Source organism: Felis catus, chromosome A2 (genome assembly GCF_018350175.1).
Source record: "Felis catus isolate Fca126 chromosome A2, F.catus_Fca126_mat1.0, whole genome shotgun sequence".
Lineage (NCBI taxonomy): Eukaryota > Metazoa > Chordata > Mammalia > Carnivora > Felidae > Felis > Felis catus.
In genome coordinates, this window is record NC_058369.1 from 164,599,847 (window position 1) to 164,620,486 (window position 20,640).

Below are 20,640 nucleotides of genomic sequence, written 5' to 3' on the forward strand. Positions count from 1 at the left end.
AAGGCAAGTCCTTGAAAGTGCTCTGATCGTTTTTCTGGCTGTATCTTTGCAACCGGGAATTGCCAAGTGTGGGTAATGTGTTTTACAGGCCACTGTGTATTTTCTCTCCTGTGTACCTACAGTGGTTTATGTAAAATAAATGAAGCCAGGAAACTGACAGTGTGTCTGAGTGGCTTTGTCTTTATAGCCAAAACAAATCACAGGCTCCCACCTGTCACATTTGGCGTGTTTCCTTCTCTAGCACATCACATAACTACCTGTTGGATGGGGTTGTAGGACCAGGCGCCGTGCCCAGCTGCTTCCTTCTGTCTGCCTCAGCTCTCTGCGCCAGGATTCCTCCCTTTCACTCCACACAGAGCAGGCCTGTGGCGCAAACGCTACCACCAGGACGCAGCCTGCAGGAAGTTTTCCCTAAAATCATTTTTTTTGGCATGTTTAGAGGCTAGTGAGGTAAAGCCACTTGCCAGGAAGGAATCGGAGGTGTTTGCTTTGACCATGGAAAAGCTGAAGTCCATTTGCCAAAAACGAGTATCTATAATGAATGTTAAAGAAAATCAAGTTTATTAAAGATAGGAAAATATTATATTATGTACATTGTGGAAAATACTATATTATGTACATTGTGCTTTGAATTCTGTAAGCTACTTCATTGCAGGCGGTGACTGAGAAAGTGATGAGAATGGTAAGTTTCCTTCAGGTTTATACCCTTAATCATCAGTTAATGGACTAGTTAAAGCGGAGGAAAGCAAGTGTAGAGATTTACGGCCAAGTCATAGAAGTTAATTGAAGACATTTGCTCAACTGCTACATCACATGAGAGCGTCTTGGTGTTAGCGAGTCTCAGAGGTCTAAATTATAGGTCCCTTGGTAGCTCACAGAGTTGTTCTTTCCTTCTGCTGCGAGCAGACATCTGAACATACAGGGTGAGAATGAGCCCGTGACAGCTCCTGTTTTTCAAGAAGTTTCAGAGACTCAAGTCGTATTGGTCATGTGGACCGAGGAGACAGTAAATGAGAATTGTCCTCTGTTCAGTACCGAGTTGCCCGGGGTTCAAAATAGAGTCATGTGTTTTAGAGGGTTGCAGTGCCCTTGAGTGGAAGTGGAGTTATAACTTCAGGAGAGATGTGCACACATTTTGAACACGAATCAAGCCAGAACAAGCAAGCAGCACGTGCTGCTCACAAAGGCCTGAGAGCGGAGAGCTGCGGCGTCCAGGAGCAGGGATGACGGACACCCCGGCTCGAGTGGGGCGGGGCAGGGAAGAGAGGAGGATATGCCGCCCGTCCTCCGCCTTTCCCACGCACGTGCACGTCGGTGAGGGCAGATCTCTTTACTCGGTCTACCGGATGCTAATCTCCTGCAGAGACAGCCTCGCGACACGCCCAGAAATAATGCTCAGCCAGCTCTCTGGGCATCCCTGAGAATTAGTCGTCACACGCAGTATGTCCTGTCTCGCTGCCGTGGTTTCCTTCCTGTTCTTGAGAATGACTCGGACCCGCTCTGCCCAGTACGGTGGCTGGCGGCCAGTGCACAGGTTGGCTTCCTTGGGTTCGCCGAGCTATAGTTACCACTGGCCGTGCGCTTTCCAGCTTCCGGTATCTTGTCATCTGCTGTCCCGCTCTCCCTGCCTTGAGGATTTGTGTTTTTGAGGTTTCTCTACTGCAGGTACAGAGGCATGTGGGAGTGGAGCGATGTAGGTACGTGTGTTCATTTTGCTGTCTTTTTCCAGAAATAGGGATTGATTTTTGTGGTACTGATTAATTATTCATCTCTGAATCCATAGCAGATGATATTTTACCATTGTTATGAATAAGCATGTTTACGTTGCTTGCATTTATGTGCTGTTTCAATCATATGCTTCAGTATTTAAAAAAAGTAAGAAAAACTCAATACTGCCATTTTAGATATTGTCATACGTACTGGTTCGGGAAGGTTTTATTTCAGTTGATCTGTGTTCGTCGCGCACACACTAACATCGGAACGATACGGAGAAGATCAGCGCGGCCCCTGCGTGAGGGTGACACGCAGACTCGTGAAGTGTTCCTTGTTGGAAAAAAAGATAAATTGCTCTCCCAAAGGAACAACTATGGCTGGGAAGCACAGAAGAAATGAAGGACGGAGGAGGACGGATTTATGTTACGTTTCTCCGAATCCTTGAGGATATTGCCCTTAATGCTGAACCAGATTCAAGAGCCAGGAGAGCCCAATTATACCATAAACGTTCCCTTAAATGGAAATACATAGATTTTAGTGTAAATTCTTCACAGATGGTGAATTGTTTGGCAGTGAATAATAAAAGTGTAAAAAACAGTCATTTAAACAAATTAGGGGTTTTATCTTTCTTTAATAGAAGTAGTGGGGGGGGGGGCAATGCTGGTGTGGTGGTTCTCTAGTGTCATTAGGGACCTCTGGGCTCCACTGTGTTTAGCATATGACTTCCATTCTAAGGATACCTCAGGATCACAAGTTGGCTACTGCCGCTCCAGTCATCATGTCTGTGTTCCAGGAGAGGAGGGGATAAGGGCAAGAGGGAGACTACTACTTAAGTCCTAACCTTGTACAGAGCTTTTCTAGAAGCCATGCTCACCAGCTTTTGCTTCTGATTGGCCGGAATGTACCCACTTGGTGAGCCCTGTCCACAAGGTGAAGTCCGGGAAATGCTTTTCCTCTGGCCTGTTGCCACCTCCTGTGACTGATCAGTGCTCTGTCAGCATGGCAGAAGGCAGAATGGATGCTGGGTATGACGTGACCGCAGGCATGAGGACAGTGGCAGAACAAGAACTGAGCCGATTTCAGAACCGTGGCCGGGTCCTGCCTGTGTGGAGCGTGTCATCCTCCGGGGAGCCAGCAGGCAGGGCAGAGCCCTGTCACGGTGTGCTGTTCCCCCTCCTGTGCTGTGTGTCTGCGGATGCGTTAAGTCAGGAGGCTGTGATAGCAGTTCCTGTGGCGCTTCCCCTACAGGCCGTGACCCGGGCTTCAGGCCTCTGGTGGCGATGTTTTTCCATTCCAGAACTGCAAGTATGGCAGAACATTGGGAGAACATCTCTGGGACTCTCCACAGTCCGGTCGTAGCAACTTAATTATTCACGTTGGGCATAGTTTCATCTGATCTTTCCATTCCTGTTTCTAGATGGTTTGCACTCACTGTTGCGTGCCCCCCCCCCCGGCCCCCCCCACCTCATTTTCTCGCACAGCTGCCATCACTTGTTTCGGTGGCCGTGTGGTCCTCTATCCAGTGGGTACTTCCTGTCTGCTTAGCAGTTCGGCTCTTTTTAGACGTTGACTGTGTTTCCAGTTTCTTGATTTTAATAAGAAACAATACAGTCTTTGCTCATACGGTTTCGCCCTCTATTTAGAGCATTTTTTTCTATAAAAAGAACTACCAGGGGCGCCTGGGTGGCTCAGTCGGTTGAGTGTCCCACTCTTGACTTTGGCTCAGGTCGTGATCTCACAGTTCATGAGTTCAAGCCCTGCGTCCGACTGCGCTGGCAGCGTGGACCCTGCTTTGGATTCTCTCTCCCTCTCTCTCTGCGTCTCCCCCCTCAAAATAAGTAAACCCTATAAAAAGAACTAGCAGCGTTTGATTTTGGGGTGCAGAAGTATGACTCGCCTTCTGAACCTTTAACCCCTTGTTCGTGTTCTGTCCGCAGCTGTACAGAGGCCACCGTGTGGACTCCCGTCAGCGTTCGTTGAGGCCCTTTTTGATTGGTTGATGGAATAAAAAATCACCTTGTTTTATTTGCGTTTCTTGACAACTTTGACCTTAAACATTTTTTCACGCTTGTCTTAGTTTTCTTTCCTGTTGTGAATTTCCTGTTCATGTCCCGTGCTCTTGTGGATATCAGTGTTTTATTGCTTGTATTTTTGCTGGGATTCCTTCCTTCCTTCCTTCCTTCCTTCCTTCCTTCCTTCCTTCCTTCCTTCCTTCCTTCTTTTTCTTTTTTGTCCAAATAGACTCCTTTATTGAACTTATCAGGTGGTCTTGAGAAGCCACTGAAGAATCTTGTGGTTTTTTTTATTTTTAAGTTTTTAAAATTTACATCCAAATTAGTTAGCATGTAGTGCAACAATGATTTCAGGAGTAGATTCCTTAATGCCCCTCCCCCATTTAGCCCATCTCCCCTCCCACACCCCCTCCAGTAACCCTCTGTTTGTTCTCCATATTTATGAGTCTCCTCTGTTTTGTCCCCCTATTGCTGGGATTTCTATGAACTTTTTTCTGAATTAGATTTTTTTTCTGATAGAATTTATCATTGTAACCATTTTTGAATGTACAGTTTGGTGGCATTAACAGTAAGTACATTCACCTTGTTGTGCAGCCGCGAACCCCATCGTCTCCAGAACTGAAGCTCTGTCCCTGTTAAACGCTTAACCCCCAGCCCCTCCCCTGGCACCCCCCTCTGCCACTTTCTGTGTGTGTGAATCTGACCCTTCCTGGGACCTCGTACACATGGAATCACCCAGTATTTGTCCTTTTGTGACCGGCTTCCTTCACTCAGCATGGTGTGGCAGCTGTCAGAGCGTCCTTCCTTCTTGGGGCTGAGGAGACCGTGTTTTATACACGTACTGCATTCTGTCTATATAGTGATCTCTTTCACGTAATTGGGAGGAGACTTTTGTTGGCAGCACATGTTTTTTTTTCTGTTGTTTTTTTTTTTTTGCCTATGTTTTTTGAACATCTATAGCTCGAAATTTTTATGTAGTGACTCTCTTTCCATTTGATGTTTATACTTAATCTTCATCCATTTGGGGTTTATTTGGAACATATTTGACACTGAACTCAAACTCCAGAAAAGTCCAGGGAGCCAGGGTTACTGTAATTTTGTTTTCTGTAAGATTTATTTATTTTTGAGAGAGAGAGAGAGCACAAGCTGGGAAGGGGCAGATGAGAGAGGGGGACAGAAGATCTGAAGTGGGCTCTGTGCCGACAGCAGTGAGCCCGACGGAGGGCTTGAACTCAAGAGAACCACGAGATCGTGACCTGAGCCGAAGTTGGACACTTCACCGACTGAGCCACCCAGGCGCCCCAGGGTTACCGTAATTCCTGTTGGTGATGTCTTCCTATAGGCTTGGTGTTTGCTCCGGACCAAACACTGCCCGACTATGCTCGTACTTTCCAGACCCTCTACACCTTTCTCTCTTGATGCTGACCCACTTCTATGCGGCGTAAATACTTTATTATTATTTATTTGTATAAATTTAAGTTATTATTCAAGTATGTGGGTTCCCATTCAAGGTGAGAGAGAACTATAGCTCCCTTTAGTTAACGTATGTGATTTCTGCTGCTTTGCAGTGCGTGTATTGATAATAACTCGCTCTGTGCCCAGGCTCCCCCCCCCCCCCCCCGAGTGTTTACCTATATTTCTTTAATTCCGCCAACAACCTTGAGGTGGGTGGTTATTAGGCCCATTTTTCAGGTTGATCGGATTGATAGGTTCTCTGAGAGAGAGAGAGATTGTGGCCAATCCTGTTGGAATCTGCAGGCCTTGTTTGTGTGCTTTAACCAAAAGAAGTCTTTAACGGTAGTCAGCCACATTTATAGCATTAACTATAGGCTGGGCGCTTTGAAGGTATTAGCAAATTTAACTTCAACCCTTTGAGGTAGGGACTTTAAAATATGTAATATGTTGTTGAGTGACTTTTAGATCCCTTATTTATGATCTGCTTTTGTGTATGACTTCATTATTTTTCTCCTGTGTTTTAAGACTGCTCTCTGTCTCTCCCATCCAGGGAATATATTGATTCTGATTGCGGTGATTAAAACTTTCTCGTGGCCCTGTGTTTGAGCTTTGCATCAGTTGCTGCACAAGAGTTTAAACCAAAGCTTGCAACTGGTTGATAGCTAGATTGTTTGTGTGTTTGACGAGGTAATATACGCAGACAGCACAGGATTCAGAAGGTGCGGAAGGGCTTCCAGGGCTAAGTGTGTTTCCTTCTCACCTCTGTTCCGGTTCCCAAACCTTCTAAGGGGGAGGGAGAGGAAACCACCTTTATCAGTTCTTAACCAGTTAATGGTGTATCTTTCCAGAGGTAATTGTGTGCAGACATGTGGATCATACATAAACTTTTGTGTAAGTGGCATCAAAATACCCACCTTGTTTTCTTTTTATTATATTAAAGAAAATAAAAATGTTGTGATCAAAATGTAATATGAAATTTACCCTCTTAATTGTTATTTTAAACACATAGTTCAGCAGGGTTAACTGTGTTCACATTGTTGTCAGAGCTCTGGTCATTGCCCCTGGAACAATTCTTCGTCTGCTAAAAAGTTTTCATTAGAAGTTACTGACACAGAGGAATATTTAAGAACGTAGATGGTGGGGGCATCTGGGTGGCTCATTCGGTTAAGCATCTGACTTCAGCTCAGGTCATGATTTCACGGTTCGTGAGTTCGAGCGCTGCATCGGGCTCTGTGCTGATGGCTCGGAGCTTGGAGCCTGCTTTGGATTCTGTGTCTACTTTTCTCTCTGCCCCTCCCCTGCTTGCACTCTGTCTTTCTCTGTCTCTCAAAAGTAAATATTGAACAAAAAACAGAACGTAGAGGTTCTGGAGACCCCTTTCCCTTTTCATGTAACAGTTTGTCGTGATGGTTTCATGGCAGCACATGTGGATCTCATTCTTTGTCACTGGGGCAGGTGCTCTCCTTTATGGACATGGCGTCGTTCACTTAATCGTGTCCTTCACGATGGCATTTAGGTGGTTTCTCCTCTTCTGATACAGACAGTGCTGACATTTGACCTGTCTGGAGCATCTTGCTCTAGATGGGTCTCTTGTCTCTCCACAGTGTAATTTTATTTTGTTTCATGGTTTTCGCTGAGAGACATTTTTTTTTTTTTAAGTAAGTGAGTTTCTCACTTGTGTTTGCTGAAGATTTTATTTGTAATAATTCACTCTCATCAAGCACATTCCGCGTGCCAGGTGCTGCTACTGTAAGCACTTCCACTCCATCCATCTTTCCACCTCTGTGAGGTCAGTGCTCATTTACCAGAGAGAGAAAATCACTTTCCATCCACAGTAGAGTCAAAGGCTGGGATTTAACCCAACCGCTGGGACTTCAGAACTCTCCTTTGGACTATGCTTGTCTAGTATGTTGCTACGGGACAGGCACGTTTGCTCTTCGATGAGCTATTTTGCACTATGTTATGCTTTCTGGTTTTAATGTGTTTTATTTATGTGTTAATTTTTTTAATCTCAGGCTTAGTTTTCTCTTTGCTTTGTAGTGAGTGTGTATTCTTTCTAATTTGGTATTTCTTAAAACGTAATTTAATACAACTAATTGCATATATTTACTCTGTTTGTTTGGAGGTGATTGACTATTTCCTACTGTGATTAGTGAGCAAGTTGGTACATTTCCACATTTTCTTATTTCCTTTTCCTTTCTTCTGCCTTCTGCTTTTGATTGATTGTTACTGAACTTGTTCTGATGTCAGCATTCATAACGTTGTATGTACTAATGCCTCTAATGCCTGATCAGTTTAAAGCAATGTATTTGAGTCCATGGTAAGAGGATATCATTGTCTTTGTATTCTCTCCTTTTCCTTTATACCTTTCAGCTTGATGTTATTTCTGCTGTTTTAATTTATGACATTTACATTCTGTTCTGTAAATCCCAGAAAAGAGCAATCTTCGGTGCTGCCTCGTGAAAGGATTAAGTGCTCACTGTAAGGCTTTGGCTGAACGTTATCTTCTAATAGAGTTCATCCACAAAGGGCTTCTCTGCGTTCTTGTATGTTAAAGAAATTTTGTTTTCGCAACATGCTCGACTGGCAGTGTGACCAGATGTAGAATTCTTGGGCCACACTTTCCTGCCTGGAAGACTGTAAGGCCCAGGTGTCTCCGCGTGTCCCAGTGTTAAATGGAGCTATGTTGATGGCTGGGGCTGGCTGAACTTTTCCTGCTGGAAAGGTAGCGAGGTCTGCACCAAGTGCTGTAACAAAAGACCACAGGCTGGGCGTCTTCAACCACGGGCCTCTGTGTTCTCACAGTTCTGGAGGCTTGAGGTCCAAGATCCCGGTGGGGGGTAAGGCTTGTTTCTGGTGAGGGCCCTCTTCCTGGCTTGTAGGTGGCCCCTTCTCACCGTGTCCTCGCATGGCCTTTCCTCTGTGGTCACATGTGGAGAGACAGGGAGAGCTCTCAGGTGTCGGTTCCTTTTCTTACAGAGAGACATTAGTGCTGTTGAATTAGGGCCCAGTCCTATGCTACTGGACCTGAATTACCTCCCGGAGGCCCCATCTCCAAAGGCGGTGACTTTGGGGGTTGGGCTTCAACATACGAATTTTGGGGACACAGTTCAGTCTATAACAAAGGGTATTGTGGGCTCTTTTTTTGCCGAAAGGCCCAGAGAATTTTTATTTATTCTTTTTTTTTTTCTTTTTGCAGCTTTAAATATGTGATGTATGACCATATTTATTGGCATGGAAAAATGTTCACAACATATTGCTGAATGACCAAGAGCAGGTTTATTTATTCTTTTTATCTTTCTCTAATCTTCCAATTTGATAATGGTGATGATTTTAAAATAGACATTTGAGGTTTTTGAGATGATTTTGGTCTTGATTTGTATCTGCGTTTATTTTTCTATTTTTCTGGGCATGTGTTTTCCTGTTCTCTCTCCCCTCTCCTCTTGTTCTTCTCTTAGTATTTTTATATGGTCTCTGGCTGGTTTCTGTGCACTTTTCCCTCGTCTTTTGAATGGAGGGTGTTCTTCCTGGACCTGTGTGAGCGTGGGCTGGGGCTGGGGGTGGGGGCAGGGCAGTGTCTGGGGGAAGCCGCTTCTTCTCCCCTGGATTTTTCTCCCTCGCGGCCGACGGCAGAGATGCTGCTTCTGACCTTGTGTCCTGTGCTCTGGCGGCAGGTGGGGCTTGGGCGGCTCCTCGGCTCATCTGCTCAGACCGATACTCTTGTTCCAAACAAGGGCTCCCTGCTTCTGTTCTCCTGGGGAGAGCTCTGTACTTCGCCTGGGGTCCAAAGTCGCTGCTGTCCTCTTTCAGAGTCTTCGCTTGAGTTTTTACTGCCCTTGGCAACTAACTTGTGGCAGACCCGTTCAGTTTCAGGTGTTACGTTATTGAAGAAAGAATCTTATTTGCTGTAACTTGTTCCTGTTTTGGGGGTGGTGGTAATAAGAACAGAAATGTTTTGAGAAGTCTTTGCCATCTTTTTTTTTTTAATTTTTAAATGTTTTTATTTATTTTTGAGACAGAGAGAGACAGAGCATGAGCGGGGGAGGGGCAGAGAGAGGGGGAGACACAGAATCCCAAGCAGGCTCTAGGCTCCGAGCTGTGAGCACAGAGCCCGACGCGGGGCTCGAACTCACGGACTGTGAGATCATGACCTGAGCCAAAGTCGGATATTCAACCAACTGAGCCACCTAGGCTCCCCAAGTCTTTGCCATCTTAAAGCTTTTACGACTCACAGCCAGATTTCTTTAATTAATCGCTGTAAATGTACTCTATCTGTAAAATTAGGGAGTTATACAGCATCCTAATTAACATGCTTTTAGGTTAATTTTTTTATGGTTCTGATGTAATTACAGGAAATTTGGGTGATCACTAAATATAGCAAATGTTTTCCTACAGACAGAGCCTCCACTGAATACACCAGAAAATAGAGAATATCTTGCAGAAATTATGTTTGAATCATTTAACGTGCCAGGACTCTACATTGCAGTTCAGGTAAGGGCAAAGTTATTTTTACAATTCCCAACAGACCTTAGCTGCGTAACCGTGGAGGAAATGGTGAATCCAAAGGCTCTCTGCTGTAGGAGTGTGCTGTGTGTTCTCATTTTCCCACTCCCTGAACACAACTCCCCCACCCCATTCAGACACTGTAAAGAACGTGTTCCATGATTTATGTTTTTATATGTACACTGTTGATCTAGAACGTATCTGGCTCTTTTTACACGCCTTACAATCTAACGTGTTTTCTTTGGGTGACAAGATTGAGATATAGATATGGTTCTCTTTTTGGCCTTTCTCCCTTTTGATCATAGTAGAGGAAAGATACTATGGAGTCTGTTAAAAAAGAAAACAAACACCTTTAAAGGGTCGCCCCTATGGATCTGGGCTCCTGTGTTTCCACAAACTTCCAGAACTTCTCTTGAAACTTCTTGTTCACGGTGTGGGGAGTTTTGTTGGTTTTGGTCGTTGTTTGTCTGTGATCCTGTATAAAGAACTTGGCTGAAATTTGGGGGAATATTGAGATAGGTGTTTCCCAAGATGTTTTCTGCATGATACCTGGTCCCTTATTTTTAAGGAAAAGGAAGAGGAGTTGCATAGGAGAATAATTTGGGAGATCCTATGTGCTGTAGCCTGCATGTGGTGACTTACAGTGGGTAGCAGAGTAAAGGCCCTGAGAATGCCTGCATTGAAGAGGTCTGTTCATCCCAACACTTACACATCTATTCAACCAGAAATCTGCTCTTCTCATAGGTTATTTACGTTGCGTGGATTAGGGAGACTTTTTAGAAAACCCTGAACCACAGCCAAGTGCATCAAGGCTGCCTGGAGGGCATTTTATATAAGATTCTCAGGCTTCATCTCAGACCAAGGTTTTCAGCCCCGGAGCTTTGGAATGGGCCGTTCTCTGTGGTGGGGGCCGCCCTGTGTGTTGCAGGATGTTTGTCAGCCTTTGTGGCCTCTACCCACTAGAAGCAGAACCACCACCTGTCTCTCCTTCCCTGAGTGACAATCCCAAGTGGTTCTCAACGTTGCCAGAGATTCTCTGGGGGCGACATTGCCCCTGGTTGAGAGCCACTGCCCTGGTCCTGCCAGATGAGAGTTCCCGGGTGTGAGGCTTGGTAACCGGTGTTTTCTTCTTTTATAAACTCCACAAGTGGGGCGCCTGGGTGGCTCAGTCGGTTGAGCATCCGACTTCGGCTCAGGTCATGATCTCACAGTTTGTGAGTTCGAGCCCTGCGTCGGGCTCTGTGCTGACGGCTCAGAGCCTGGAGCCTGCTTTGGATTCTGTGTCTCCCTCTCTGCCCCTCCCCTGCTCATGCGCGCGCTGTCTCTCTCTCTCTCTCTCTCTCTCTCTCTCTGTCAAAAATAAATAAACGTTAAAAAAATTTTTATAAACTCCACAAGGGATCCCTTACTGCAGCCCATTGGGAACTAGTGGCTTAGAGATTAAAATCTTCTTACTCCTTTATAAAGTTCCTTTCTCATGGGCTTTCCTTTGTACAGATTTGATTTATTTTATTGGAAACTTGGCTCATTCAGTTTAAGCGTGTTCAATACCTCATACTCAATCCTTAAGTTCAATTTGGAATTTGAATGTTCGGGGAGGGTGGCGGACAGGGGAGGTGGAGAGTTACGTGGACTAAGTAAGAAAGAGCGTATTGATAGGCCTGACGGCAAGCGACTTGAGAAACGTTCCTGTGTGCTGACGATTCCGCGTCTCTTATCCAGGCGGTGCTGGCCTTGGCTGCATCTTGGACGTCTCGGCAAGTTGGCGAACGCACGCTAACGGGGATCGTCATCGACAGCGGGGACGGGGTCACTCACGCCATCCCAGTGGTAAGCAGGATGTTCAGTGCTTCACTCTCTGTAGGCCTCACCTGATTTCGAGATAAGGGAAGAAATGAAAGAAGACACGCTTTCTGTAATTAAAACACCACTTCAAAAGTCACGGCTGTGCTTAGGAAAGGTAGCAAGAGCTTTTACACCCGGTAGATGAGAAAGGACAGCGCCCCTGGGCCGTGGCGTCAGCACTTGTGAGCTGGTCCTTGTGAGCACTTGTGAGTGGCAAGGTCCTGCAGTGGGGACGACAGCCATGGTCTGGTCCCGTGGCCTCCGCTTGCTCCTCCAGGCGTTTGCATCACCAGGGAGGTTTTCCTGGCCCACGTGCAGGGCTGCTGGGACAGACGTCATCTTGGATTCCAGACTGTAGGCGTGGTGCCTGGCCACCGGAGGGGTTATCGCCGTTCCGTGACAGGGTTGTATTCCTCTGAGCGGCTCATGCTTTAGAGGAATGACTTCCTGTCTTCAAATGTATTCAGGAGTGAGCAGCAGAGAAGGCACATTCTGACTTGCAGAATGCTCTGTGATGTCACTTGTTGGTTTTAATTTTCAAAACGTTAGAGAAGTGATTCCTAGTTCAGGCTTCAGGAGACACCTGCAGTCAGGAAGAAGCAAAGCCAGATCTGCCCCGTGCTGTCTCCTCGGGTCCCTGCCGGGTCGGGGTAGGGGGGCTGGGGCCGGGGCAGCTGGTCCCTGCAGGTCTGTTGCGGGTTGCACCCTTGGGCCGGTCTCCGCACACTCACTCCTCTTGTGGGTCCCCGAGGAGGCCTGGTGTGTGACGCTGACTGGCAGGTTCCAGCGCCGGCTTCTCCCTGAGGTTATGCCCTTGACCTTGAGTACAGACTGAGCCCCGGGGAGAGACGGCAGAGGACCTTGTGGCCTGGCCTGGCGCGTGTCTCAGGTGAGGAGAAGAGGAGGAAACATTTCATGCCGAGTGCAGGCCCACAGAGAAAGTGGTCGTAGAAGTTTTTATCTCTTTTTATCCTTTTTTTTTCTGATTATAAAAATTCCATTTGTTGTACGAGTTGTACTAAACTAACAGAAATGTGGAGAAGAAAATAACATGACCCAGAAACATGCCCAGAGAACTGCATTATGCTTTTTGTCTGGAGAGCTTTCCACGTTCTTTTGCTTAGGTGCACACATATGTATGTTTTAAGCAAAACTGGAATATTCTGTGTCTGGTTCTGTATTCTAACTGTATCATAGGATTCTAAACTTACGTTTTACATGTTGATCTCTGCCTAGTATTTTTTCTTGTGTTTAAATATTCTGTGAAGAAATATTTAATAATTGCCTAGTAGCCCATCACGTGGGTTTGGGATAATTCATTCATTGACTTTCCTGTTGTTGGACGTCTAGGTTTTTTTTTTATTTTTTATTTTTTATTTTTTAAAGTCTTTAATGCTACGATGGAGCTGATACTTATTTAACACTGGTTGACTTTCTGGTAGAAAATGTTACGAGTGAGGCATGCAATATGATAATTATGAGTGGTTTGTGTCAGCTAGTATTCTTATGAGTTTAGACTGATCTTTAATTTATACATGACTTTTATTTCCATACTAAGATATTTTATAAATAGCTTGGACTCTGTGGAGGGGCCAAATCTTTTCTTTCTTCTAGAGTTCAGGTACACGAGAAAAACCACGCGAGGAACTCAGTCACGTGCCCTTACAGCTTAGTGCTGACTGTGCAGTGCTGGTAACCACTAGCCCCGATCAACTGTAGACGAGGTGGACTGTCCCCTCCGCCCCATCTCACACGGGCATGTGGCGCAGACGCTCCTCTTTTCCTGTAGGGACCATGGCGGGAAGCCATCCCCTCTGGCCGCCAGCCCCCAGAGAGTGAGCGGGGCGCGTGTGTCCACGCAGGGACCTGGGCCACGCTGCACGCTGTGGGCGTGTGAGCTCTGGGCACGGCCACAGTTGCTCTCTGGGCACGGGTGGGCAGGCTTCACCTGCTGGGAAAGCAGCTGAGTGAGAGGGGTCCCTGTCCTGACCAGCACTGGCCTCCAAATGCACAGGCTGGGGGGTAACTCGCCAGAATTACTCCCAGCGAGTGTAGCTCTTCGTGCAATAAATGGGGTTGTTTACTGAGTCCTGAGTACATGCCAGAAACAGTGCTGTGTGCTTGCCTTCCTCAAGTCTCTATTGTAAACCCCCGTGGGGTCTTGTTCACCCCATACTGTGGGGCTGAAACGTGGTGGCAGACTGGTCCCTGGTCACCCAGCTGACAAATGTGGAACCAGGATTCGAATGCAGGTTGTCTGAGTCCCCTGTATTTAACCAAATTGTTGACTCTTAAATATAAGTAGGTTTATAGTTGGTTTAATAGTTTGTAGGTAAAACTTTTTCCTTTTTGTTAGACGAACACAAAACAGTTCCCTCTTCTGACAGCATGACTTACTGGAAATGAACCGGCTTTTCCTTTCACATTCCTGACACAGTCATCATTTTGCTTGCTTACACAGAGTCTCAGGTTATATTCATGGAACTGTGCATGCAGTCACTGTAAAAGACCTCCAGTCTTGGGCTTTGTGCACAGTGGGGACTCAGTAAACGCTTGGTGTGCCGCGAAGGGGTGGGACATGGGGTCCGGGGAGCTCTGCCCTACTGGAGTTACTCATTCTGGTCCTTCTGCCTCTTTTCTTCCTTAGGCAGAAGGTTATGTAATTGGAAGCTGCATCAAACACATCCCGATTGCAGGTAGAGATATTACCTATTTCATTCAGCAGCTGCTAAGGGAGAGGGAGGTGGGAATCCCTCCCGAGCAGTCATTGGAGACCGCAAAAGCCATCAAGGTAAAAACAGATGGGAAATGGGCTGGTTTGGGCGGAGGGGGTGGGGGGGAATGGGAGGGGGAGAAATGGTGTTTCGACCCTTCCCCTTGCTACCATCCCCCTGCTCCCGCTTTCCTTCCTCTCCCCGAGGACGTGGGTCTCTCGTTCTGTTTACCACTTGAGTTGCAGGGCAGAAAGCCTCAAAGCTTAGCCTTTTCCTCTGAGCATAAATGCTGTGGAAGCTCCAGCTGTAAATGAGAACAGCTTGATAACGGGTATTGAGCACAGGCGCACGTAGTACAGCATCATTTAATTGGAGCCTAATTAGATGGAACCCTCAATTAACTGCATGTGCTTCACGTCTGGAATGAGCAGCAAACAGCAGCCACAGCGGTGTTAGGAAGTCTGCGAAGCCAGCCAGGGCTCGGACTCCTGCCGGGTACTGCCGTGCGAGGTTCCTTGCCCTGAGAATAACCGTGGAGACTGAGGCCTTTCTAGGGTCCAGAATCGTTAAAACCCATCTGTATTTTCTGGCCTCTAGTTGCCACGCTGGAGAAGTTACAGGGGGTTTTAAAGATTGGAAGAAACATGGCTCATCGGTCCTCACTTAAGGTGTCCGCTGGGCCCAACCCTTCGGTTTGTCTGTGTTCCTTCTAAACGAAGATCCTTTTAGAAGGAACTTCCCCCTTACTACGTTTCAGAATCAGGACAAATTATTGTTTGAGTCAAATGCAAGAGATTTCAGTGATGCAAGGATAGTTATCACATGGATTAAGAGGGAAGGGTTTGTTTTTGGAGAGGGAGCGAGGTTATGAGGTGGGATGTGTGACCTTGAGCATCTCCTTCCTCACGGGACACACACTTTCTGAGCCACAGAGGCGTTTGAGGGGAACGAGCCTAAACCCCACCCTCCCATCTAATAGCAGGTAACAGGCTGGTGGAGGAAACGTCAGACATGACTGCAGATTGGCACGTCTCTCCGGACGGGACCAGGGGTATTTCTGGGACAGGGTGTGCTTGTAGAGGTCGGGCTCCTGCCGGTGGGATGGCCAGCTGCCCGGTGCCCCTGGGCCTGGAGCGTCCGGGATTCGGTGCTCTTGGTGCCAGAACAGGACAGCTCTGGGCAGACCTGGGGGCAGAATTGACAGAAGTCTCACAAGACTCTTTTTTAGGCTAAAGTATTTTCCAAGGCTTTCCCTCTTTCCCTGCCTGTCTTCCATGAAGGAAATTTGGATATTTGATTCATGCTTCCTCGCCATCCCAAGTCTGTTGCTAATGTGAATCAGAATCGGACTTCCTGTCCCTGACACTTAGGGGTCCCTCTGGGGAGTGTGAGTGTTCCATTTCTCGTAAAGATTATTGAGTGTGGTGACTGGTGCCTTCCCGGTCCTTGTGGTGGTGTTTGCTTTACTCACAGGCTCTGCGGGGTCCAGACCCTGAGATCGGAGCGGGCCATTCAGGTTATGATGACGTCCTGCTCAGCTGCGAGGGCCGGAGTAGGAGACTCCTCCCTGACCCTCCAGATGAGCCGTGCTGGCCCTGCGTGTGGGTTACCTGCTGCCTGTTGCCTCCTCTCTGCTTCTGTAGAGGAAGAGATCCTGGAAAGATCCTGGTTGAGAGGCGCCCCAGTGTCGTGGTGCTACTGCGGCCGTCTCCCGTGGCCACGAGCAGGCCTGAGGCTGCGTAGATCGTGGCACACGTCGTCCTTGCAGCCTGGGTCCAGAATTTAAGGCGAAGACTCTGCACTCCGCCCAGCTTTATGAGGCGTTTCACGCCATCGGTTAAGCCAGGGCAGATGCCGCGAGAAACGGACCAGGCTCTGAGGACAGCTCGGTGTCTCTGTCCGCAGCCCGGTGGATTGAAAGTCGTGTTGCCTGACGCCCCCTCCCTCCGTCATCAGGGAACAGGGATGTGTCGCAGATCTTGCCGTCCGTCTTAAAATTCTGCTAGGGTATATATCAAGGATGGCATTAGAATACGTTTCGGGGATTCTGAGAAACTTTGATCTTAATGTCATGGAAACACCTGCACAGGTCCTTCCGGAATCTGTGGTGAGCGCCAGCTGCGTGCCTGACGCAGCGCCCACTTGGCTCTTGCCCACAGAAAGCCCAAGTGCCACCTGCTGGTGTGCTGAGGTTAGCTCTGAGGACCGATGGTCGACCCGGCGGTTCCCCGTCAGGCCTTATCAGATGCCGAGGGGACGACTGCTGTGCGCATCTCCGGTTGGCTGCCGATGCCGGGTGAAGGCCGCTCGCGGTTCTCTCTTGCGGCGGCGCATAGGACCCCCGTCCCCCTATCCGCGTCTGCCTTTTTTCGGCGGCACCTGCCACCACACAACATACTGTGTCATTGACCTCTTTGTTGTGGTCGTGGCGAACTGTGCGGCGCTCAGCCAGCGCGTGTGCTCTGGCGGCCAGGGATCCCTTGCACATCCTGTACGCCTCGGCACGCGGGAAATACTCGTCCCGGGGCCCGTGACTGGGCCATGTCTGACTGCACGGCAGGTCAACGACCAACGGGTCGATCGTGGCAGGTGTCAGGATCAGTCTCCTGCACTCAGCGTGGGCCTGCTGGTCCAGAGGCCGATGGCAGGAGCGCCCGGGCCAGAGCCATGTGGGGGCCTCAGAGGTGTAAGGGAGGAGGAGACGGGAGACAGGACGCATAGTAGACACGTGTAGACGTGCGTGGTTCCAGACAGAACGGCAACAAAATCTGTTGGAGTGAGACTGGTTCATAGCTGAGTTGCAAAGAGAGCGGATTTACACGTCCGACATAAGAGCGTAGTCGTGTCTGCGGTGAAAGGTGACCGAGTGTGAGGCCCGATGGCACGTCCACACTGGCGTCCTGCTGTGTTCACTGCTTGGGCTCACTGGGCGTTTGCTGGAGGGATGAGACTGCGCGGTTAATGCCTCGTGACGTCTTTGTGCTCGTGTCTCCAGGAGAAATACTGTTACATTTGCCCGGACATAGTCAAGGAATTTGCCAAGTATGACGTGGATCCCCGGAAGTGGATCAAGCAGTACACGGGCATTAATGCGATCAACCAGAAGAAGTTCATTATAGACGTTGGCTACGAAAGATTCCTGGGGCCTGAAATTTTCTTTCACCCAGAGGTAAGAGGTTTGCTCCCGGAGAGTGCACAAGTGAGGTGTGCGTGGCAGGACTGACACGTCGTGTGCGTGGAGGCCGCCCCGTCTGCGTGGCTGCTGCCCTCTGCCTCCGCACAGACCTCGTGGTCGAAAAGCCGGTGACCGATTGGCCTGCAGGTGGTTGGGGAGAGCAGAGAAGGTGATGGAATTCAAAGCGAGCTCACGCTGCTGCGGAAACTAGTTTCTCTCAGGGACCAAGTGAAAGTTGCCTCTTTTAAAAAGTGGGGTGACACGTGGCCTTTCCCTCTTTCGTGACCATCCTTCCTAATCCCAGGTTTTAGCCCAGGACAGTCCATCCTGCAGGGCGGGTTAAGCTTCTGCCCGAGGGCTGGCCTTGTCCGCCGTTAGGTAGTGCTTGAGAATTACACACGTCATCAGTTTAACTGTTAGTCACAGAGAATTATTAGTTTTGTGGGAGCAGTGATTATGAGGCAGCATTTTAAGGTTTAAATGAAAGGCATTTTACTCGTATTTTGGTCTGTTTTCCTGCCTAATTCAGCTTATGTTCCCTAGGTTACAAACTGCTGCCTGTTTTTAGTTGTGTATATGACTGTTGTGTAGGGGGATGTCACACACATACGAGTTCCTACAATCTAGTCACATCGTGCTCATTCCCTCCTGCCTTTGACGACACCAACTTACAACAGCCATAAAGGTGACAGTGTCGGGTGAGCCGCTGAGCACCTGGGTCCCTGAGACTGTTGTACATTCGGGCTTTCCTTGATCCTAAAACATGCTTAAAATGCAATGTAACCGAGTTATTTATACTTCACCTTATGTAAGTTGTAGAATTAAATCTAAGGCTGTTCACTCAGCTTGCTTGTTACCGTGTTGATTGTGTCATTTTAAAGCCACCGTCATCACAGGTGTACCCCTCCCCCCATCTTCTAGCCCGCTGCAGTGATCTTTCATTGACTGTGCTCTGTTTTTTTTTTGTTATATTTTGGCTGATTTTTTCATACCATGAATATTCGTAAGTGTTACTATGTACTCACCATGTCCCTTGTTCCATATCCCACACAATCACGCTTGTGCTCCTAATGCATAGCTGGTCTCTTTGTCAGCCTGATCACTTTCCCTCACTAAACCCATGTGTCTCATCTCTTTTTTTTTTTTTTTTAACGTTTATTTATTTTTGAGACAGAGAGAGACAGACCATGTACGGGGGAGGGTCAGAGAGAGAGGGAGACACAGAGAATCCGAAACAGGCTCCAGGCTCCGAGCTGTCGGCACAGACCCCGACGTGGGTCTCGAGCTCACAGACCGTGAGCTCGTGACCCGAGCTGAAGTCGGACGCTCAACCGACTGAGCCACCCAGGCGCCCCATCTCTTAAGGGGACATATGTCATCATCACTACACACAGTCACATGGGATTCATTTGACACATTGAACATTCCAAAGTGAAGTTTTTAAAGGAATGGTGAATTCTGTATTTGTTAAAGTTACTTTTTGAGAAGAGTTTTTCTTTTGTCCTGTTGACAGAAATGTATAATGTTTCTTTTACATTTGTATGAAATTTAGTTTGCCAACCCAGACTTTATGGAGTCCATCTCGGATGTCGTTGATGAAGTAATACAGAACTGCCCCATCGACGTGCGCCGCCCGCTGTACAAGGTATAAGCCGCTTGGGTAAGGTGCTTTGACCTCGTTTCAGCACACATCCCCATTTCACTCTTGTTCGATAGGCTTTGTTCAAGGCCACTGTGGCAGTAAAATATTTTTCTTAGAGGAGTGGGGATGACCTAAATGTCTGGAAATAGTCTCATTAACCAGAAATATTTAATGTGAATATTCTAGTATCTTCTTATCTGGCAAGCTGTGTTAAGTTGGACAGTCTTAACCACATGTACTGATGGGAAGATAAAAGCGATACTTCCCCTCATGCTTTTCGTGAATTCCACTTGTCTTGTTTCATGCATATTTAGTTCGGTGTCAAATGAGGTGTTGTCGGGAGAAGGTAGAGCCTGAGATGAAACAAAGAGAAAATGCTCATGTAATATTTTCTCCAAAGTTCTGTTTTATAAGGAGTTTTGAAACTTGAAATGAGAAAAAGCTAGCCCGTGTGATTACAGGATAAAGAAATATGGCTGACAGCCATGTGCTGGGAGCATAAGGTGGTGGTCGGGTGGCCTTCAGTGTCAGCGTCTGCCTGAGTGTGTCACCCCATCGGCTGTCTGCCTCACACTTTATCCCGCCCTCCTCAGACTCCAGTACTTCACGCGAGAGAGGAGGGAATCAGGCTCAGCACTGCACGTGAGAGAGGAGGGAATCAGGCTCAGTACTGCACGCAAGAGAGGAAGGAATCAGGCTCAGTACTGCATGCGAGAGAGGAGGGAATCAGGCTCAGTTGAGGGGGCTCATTGCTAAATTTTGTTTCATCTGCAGTCTTGGAAGAGAGAGAGGGAAATCAATGTCAGTTCAAATGAAAAGATGTCAACAGTGTGTATTGTTTAGTGAGAAAGCAAGTTATAAAATTTACATATAGTATTATGTCATTTTATGTAAAAATGGAGTTCTTAGTTACATATGAGAAAAGGATTTGAATGATTACACAATATTGGGGGTGAGGAATGGATTTTACTTTCTACTTTTTGTGTTTAAAATTATTCGAAATTTTATGGTTAACAAATTTTTTTAAGTTTATTTATTTTGAGAGAGCACACAGTGGAGGAGGGGCAGAGAGAGAGAATCCCAAGCAGGCTCTGTGCTATCAGCACGGAGCCCGACGCGGGGCTCAAATGCATGAACCGTGAGATCAGGACCTGAGCCAAAGTTGGACGCATAATCGACTGAGCCACGAAGGTGGCCCAACAGATGTTATCTTTATTATTTGGAAAAATTCACTATATAGACAACTTTTATGGGTAAAAACAAGTTATAATTCTATTTTTATTTGTTGCATATTCTTTACATCTCTCTCCTCCAGTAAAGTGTGCAAGAAAAGGGAAACAAGACAGATGGCAGTATTGAGGCTTCATCTTTTTATTGTTGAAATAGCACGCGGCGTTCTGCCCACTTGTTACTCTCCCCCCACACTAGCTGTGTCTTCTCGTCCGTGAAAGTGAGGAGCAGGTGTCCACTGTTTAGTCTTCATTGCACCGTAACGGGAATGCAATTCGTGCGGCAGTTACAGATCGCTCGTGATATGGGGCGAGATTTTTCTCTGCACAGTTTAGTTCACATTCGGTGGAT

The 20,640-nt window shown here is 47.3% G+C and overlaps 1 protein-coding gene and 1 non-coding gene across 7 annotated transcripts in view; both read left to right on the plus strand.

Annotated features, from left to right (window-relative positions):
- ACTR3B (actin related protein 3B) overlaps window positions 1–20,640 on the plus strand; it is an 89,905-nt gene that overhangs the window by 36,465 nt on the left and 32,800 nt on the right. For 5 of the 6 annotated variants that reach the window (XM_023250777.2, XM_023250784.2, XM_023250778.2 and 2 more), the window contains 5 exons: window positions 9,576–9,671; window positions 11,406–11,513; window positions 14,176–14,319; window positions 17,238–17,411; window positions 18,970–19,062. In XM_023250777.2, coding sequence (XP_023106545.1) covers window positions 9,576–9,671; window positions 11,406–11,513; window positions 14,176–14,319; window positions 17,238–17,411; window positions 18,970–19,062 — 615 coding nt within the window. Of the gene's footprint in view, window positions 1–8,401; window positions 8,458–9,575; window positions 9,672–11,405; window positions 11,514–14,175; window positions 14,320–17,237; window positions 17,412–18,969; window positions 19,063–20,640 lie in introns of those variants that run through there. The other variant, XM_023250783.2, reaches the window with a different exon arrangement.
- On the plus strand, window positions 1,950–2,052 carry LOC111559608. Its single transcript, XR_002740737.1, has one exon. It is a non-coding gene; the product is annotated as a U6 spliceosomal RNA (small nuclear RNA).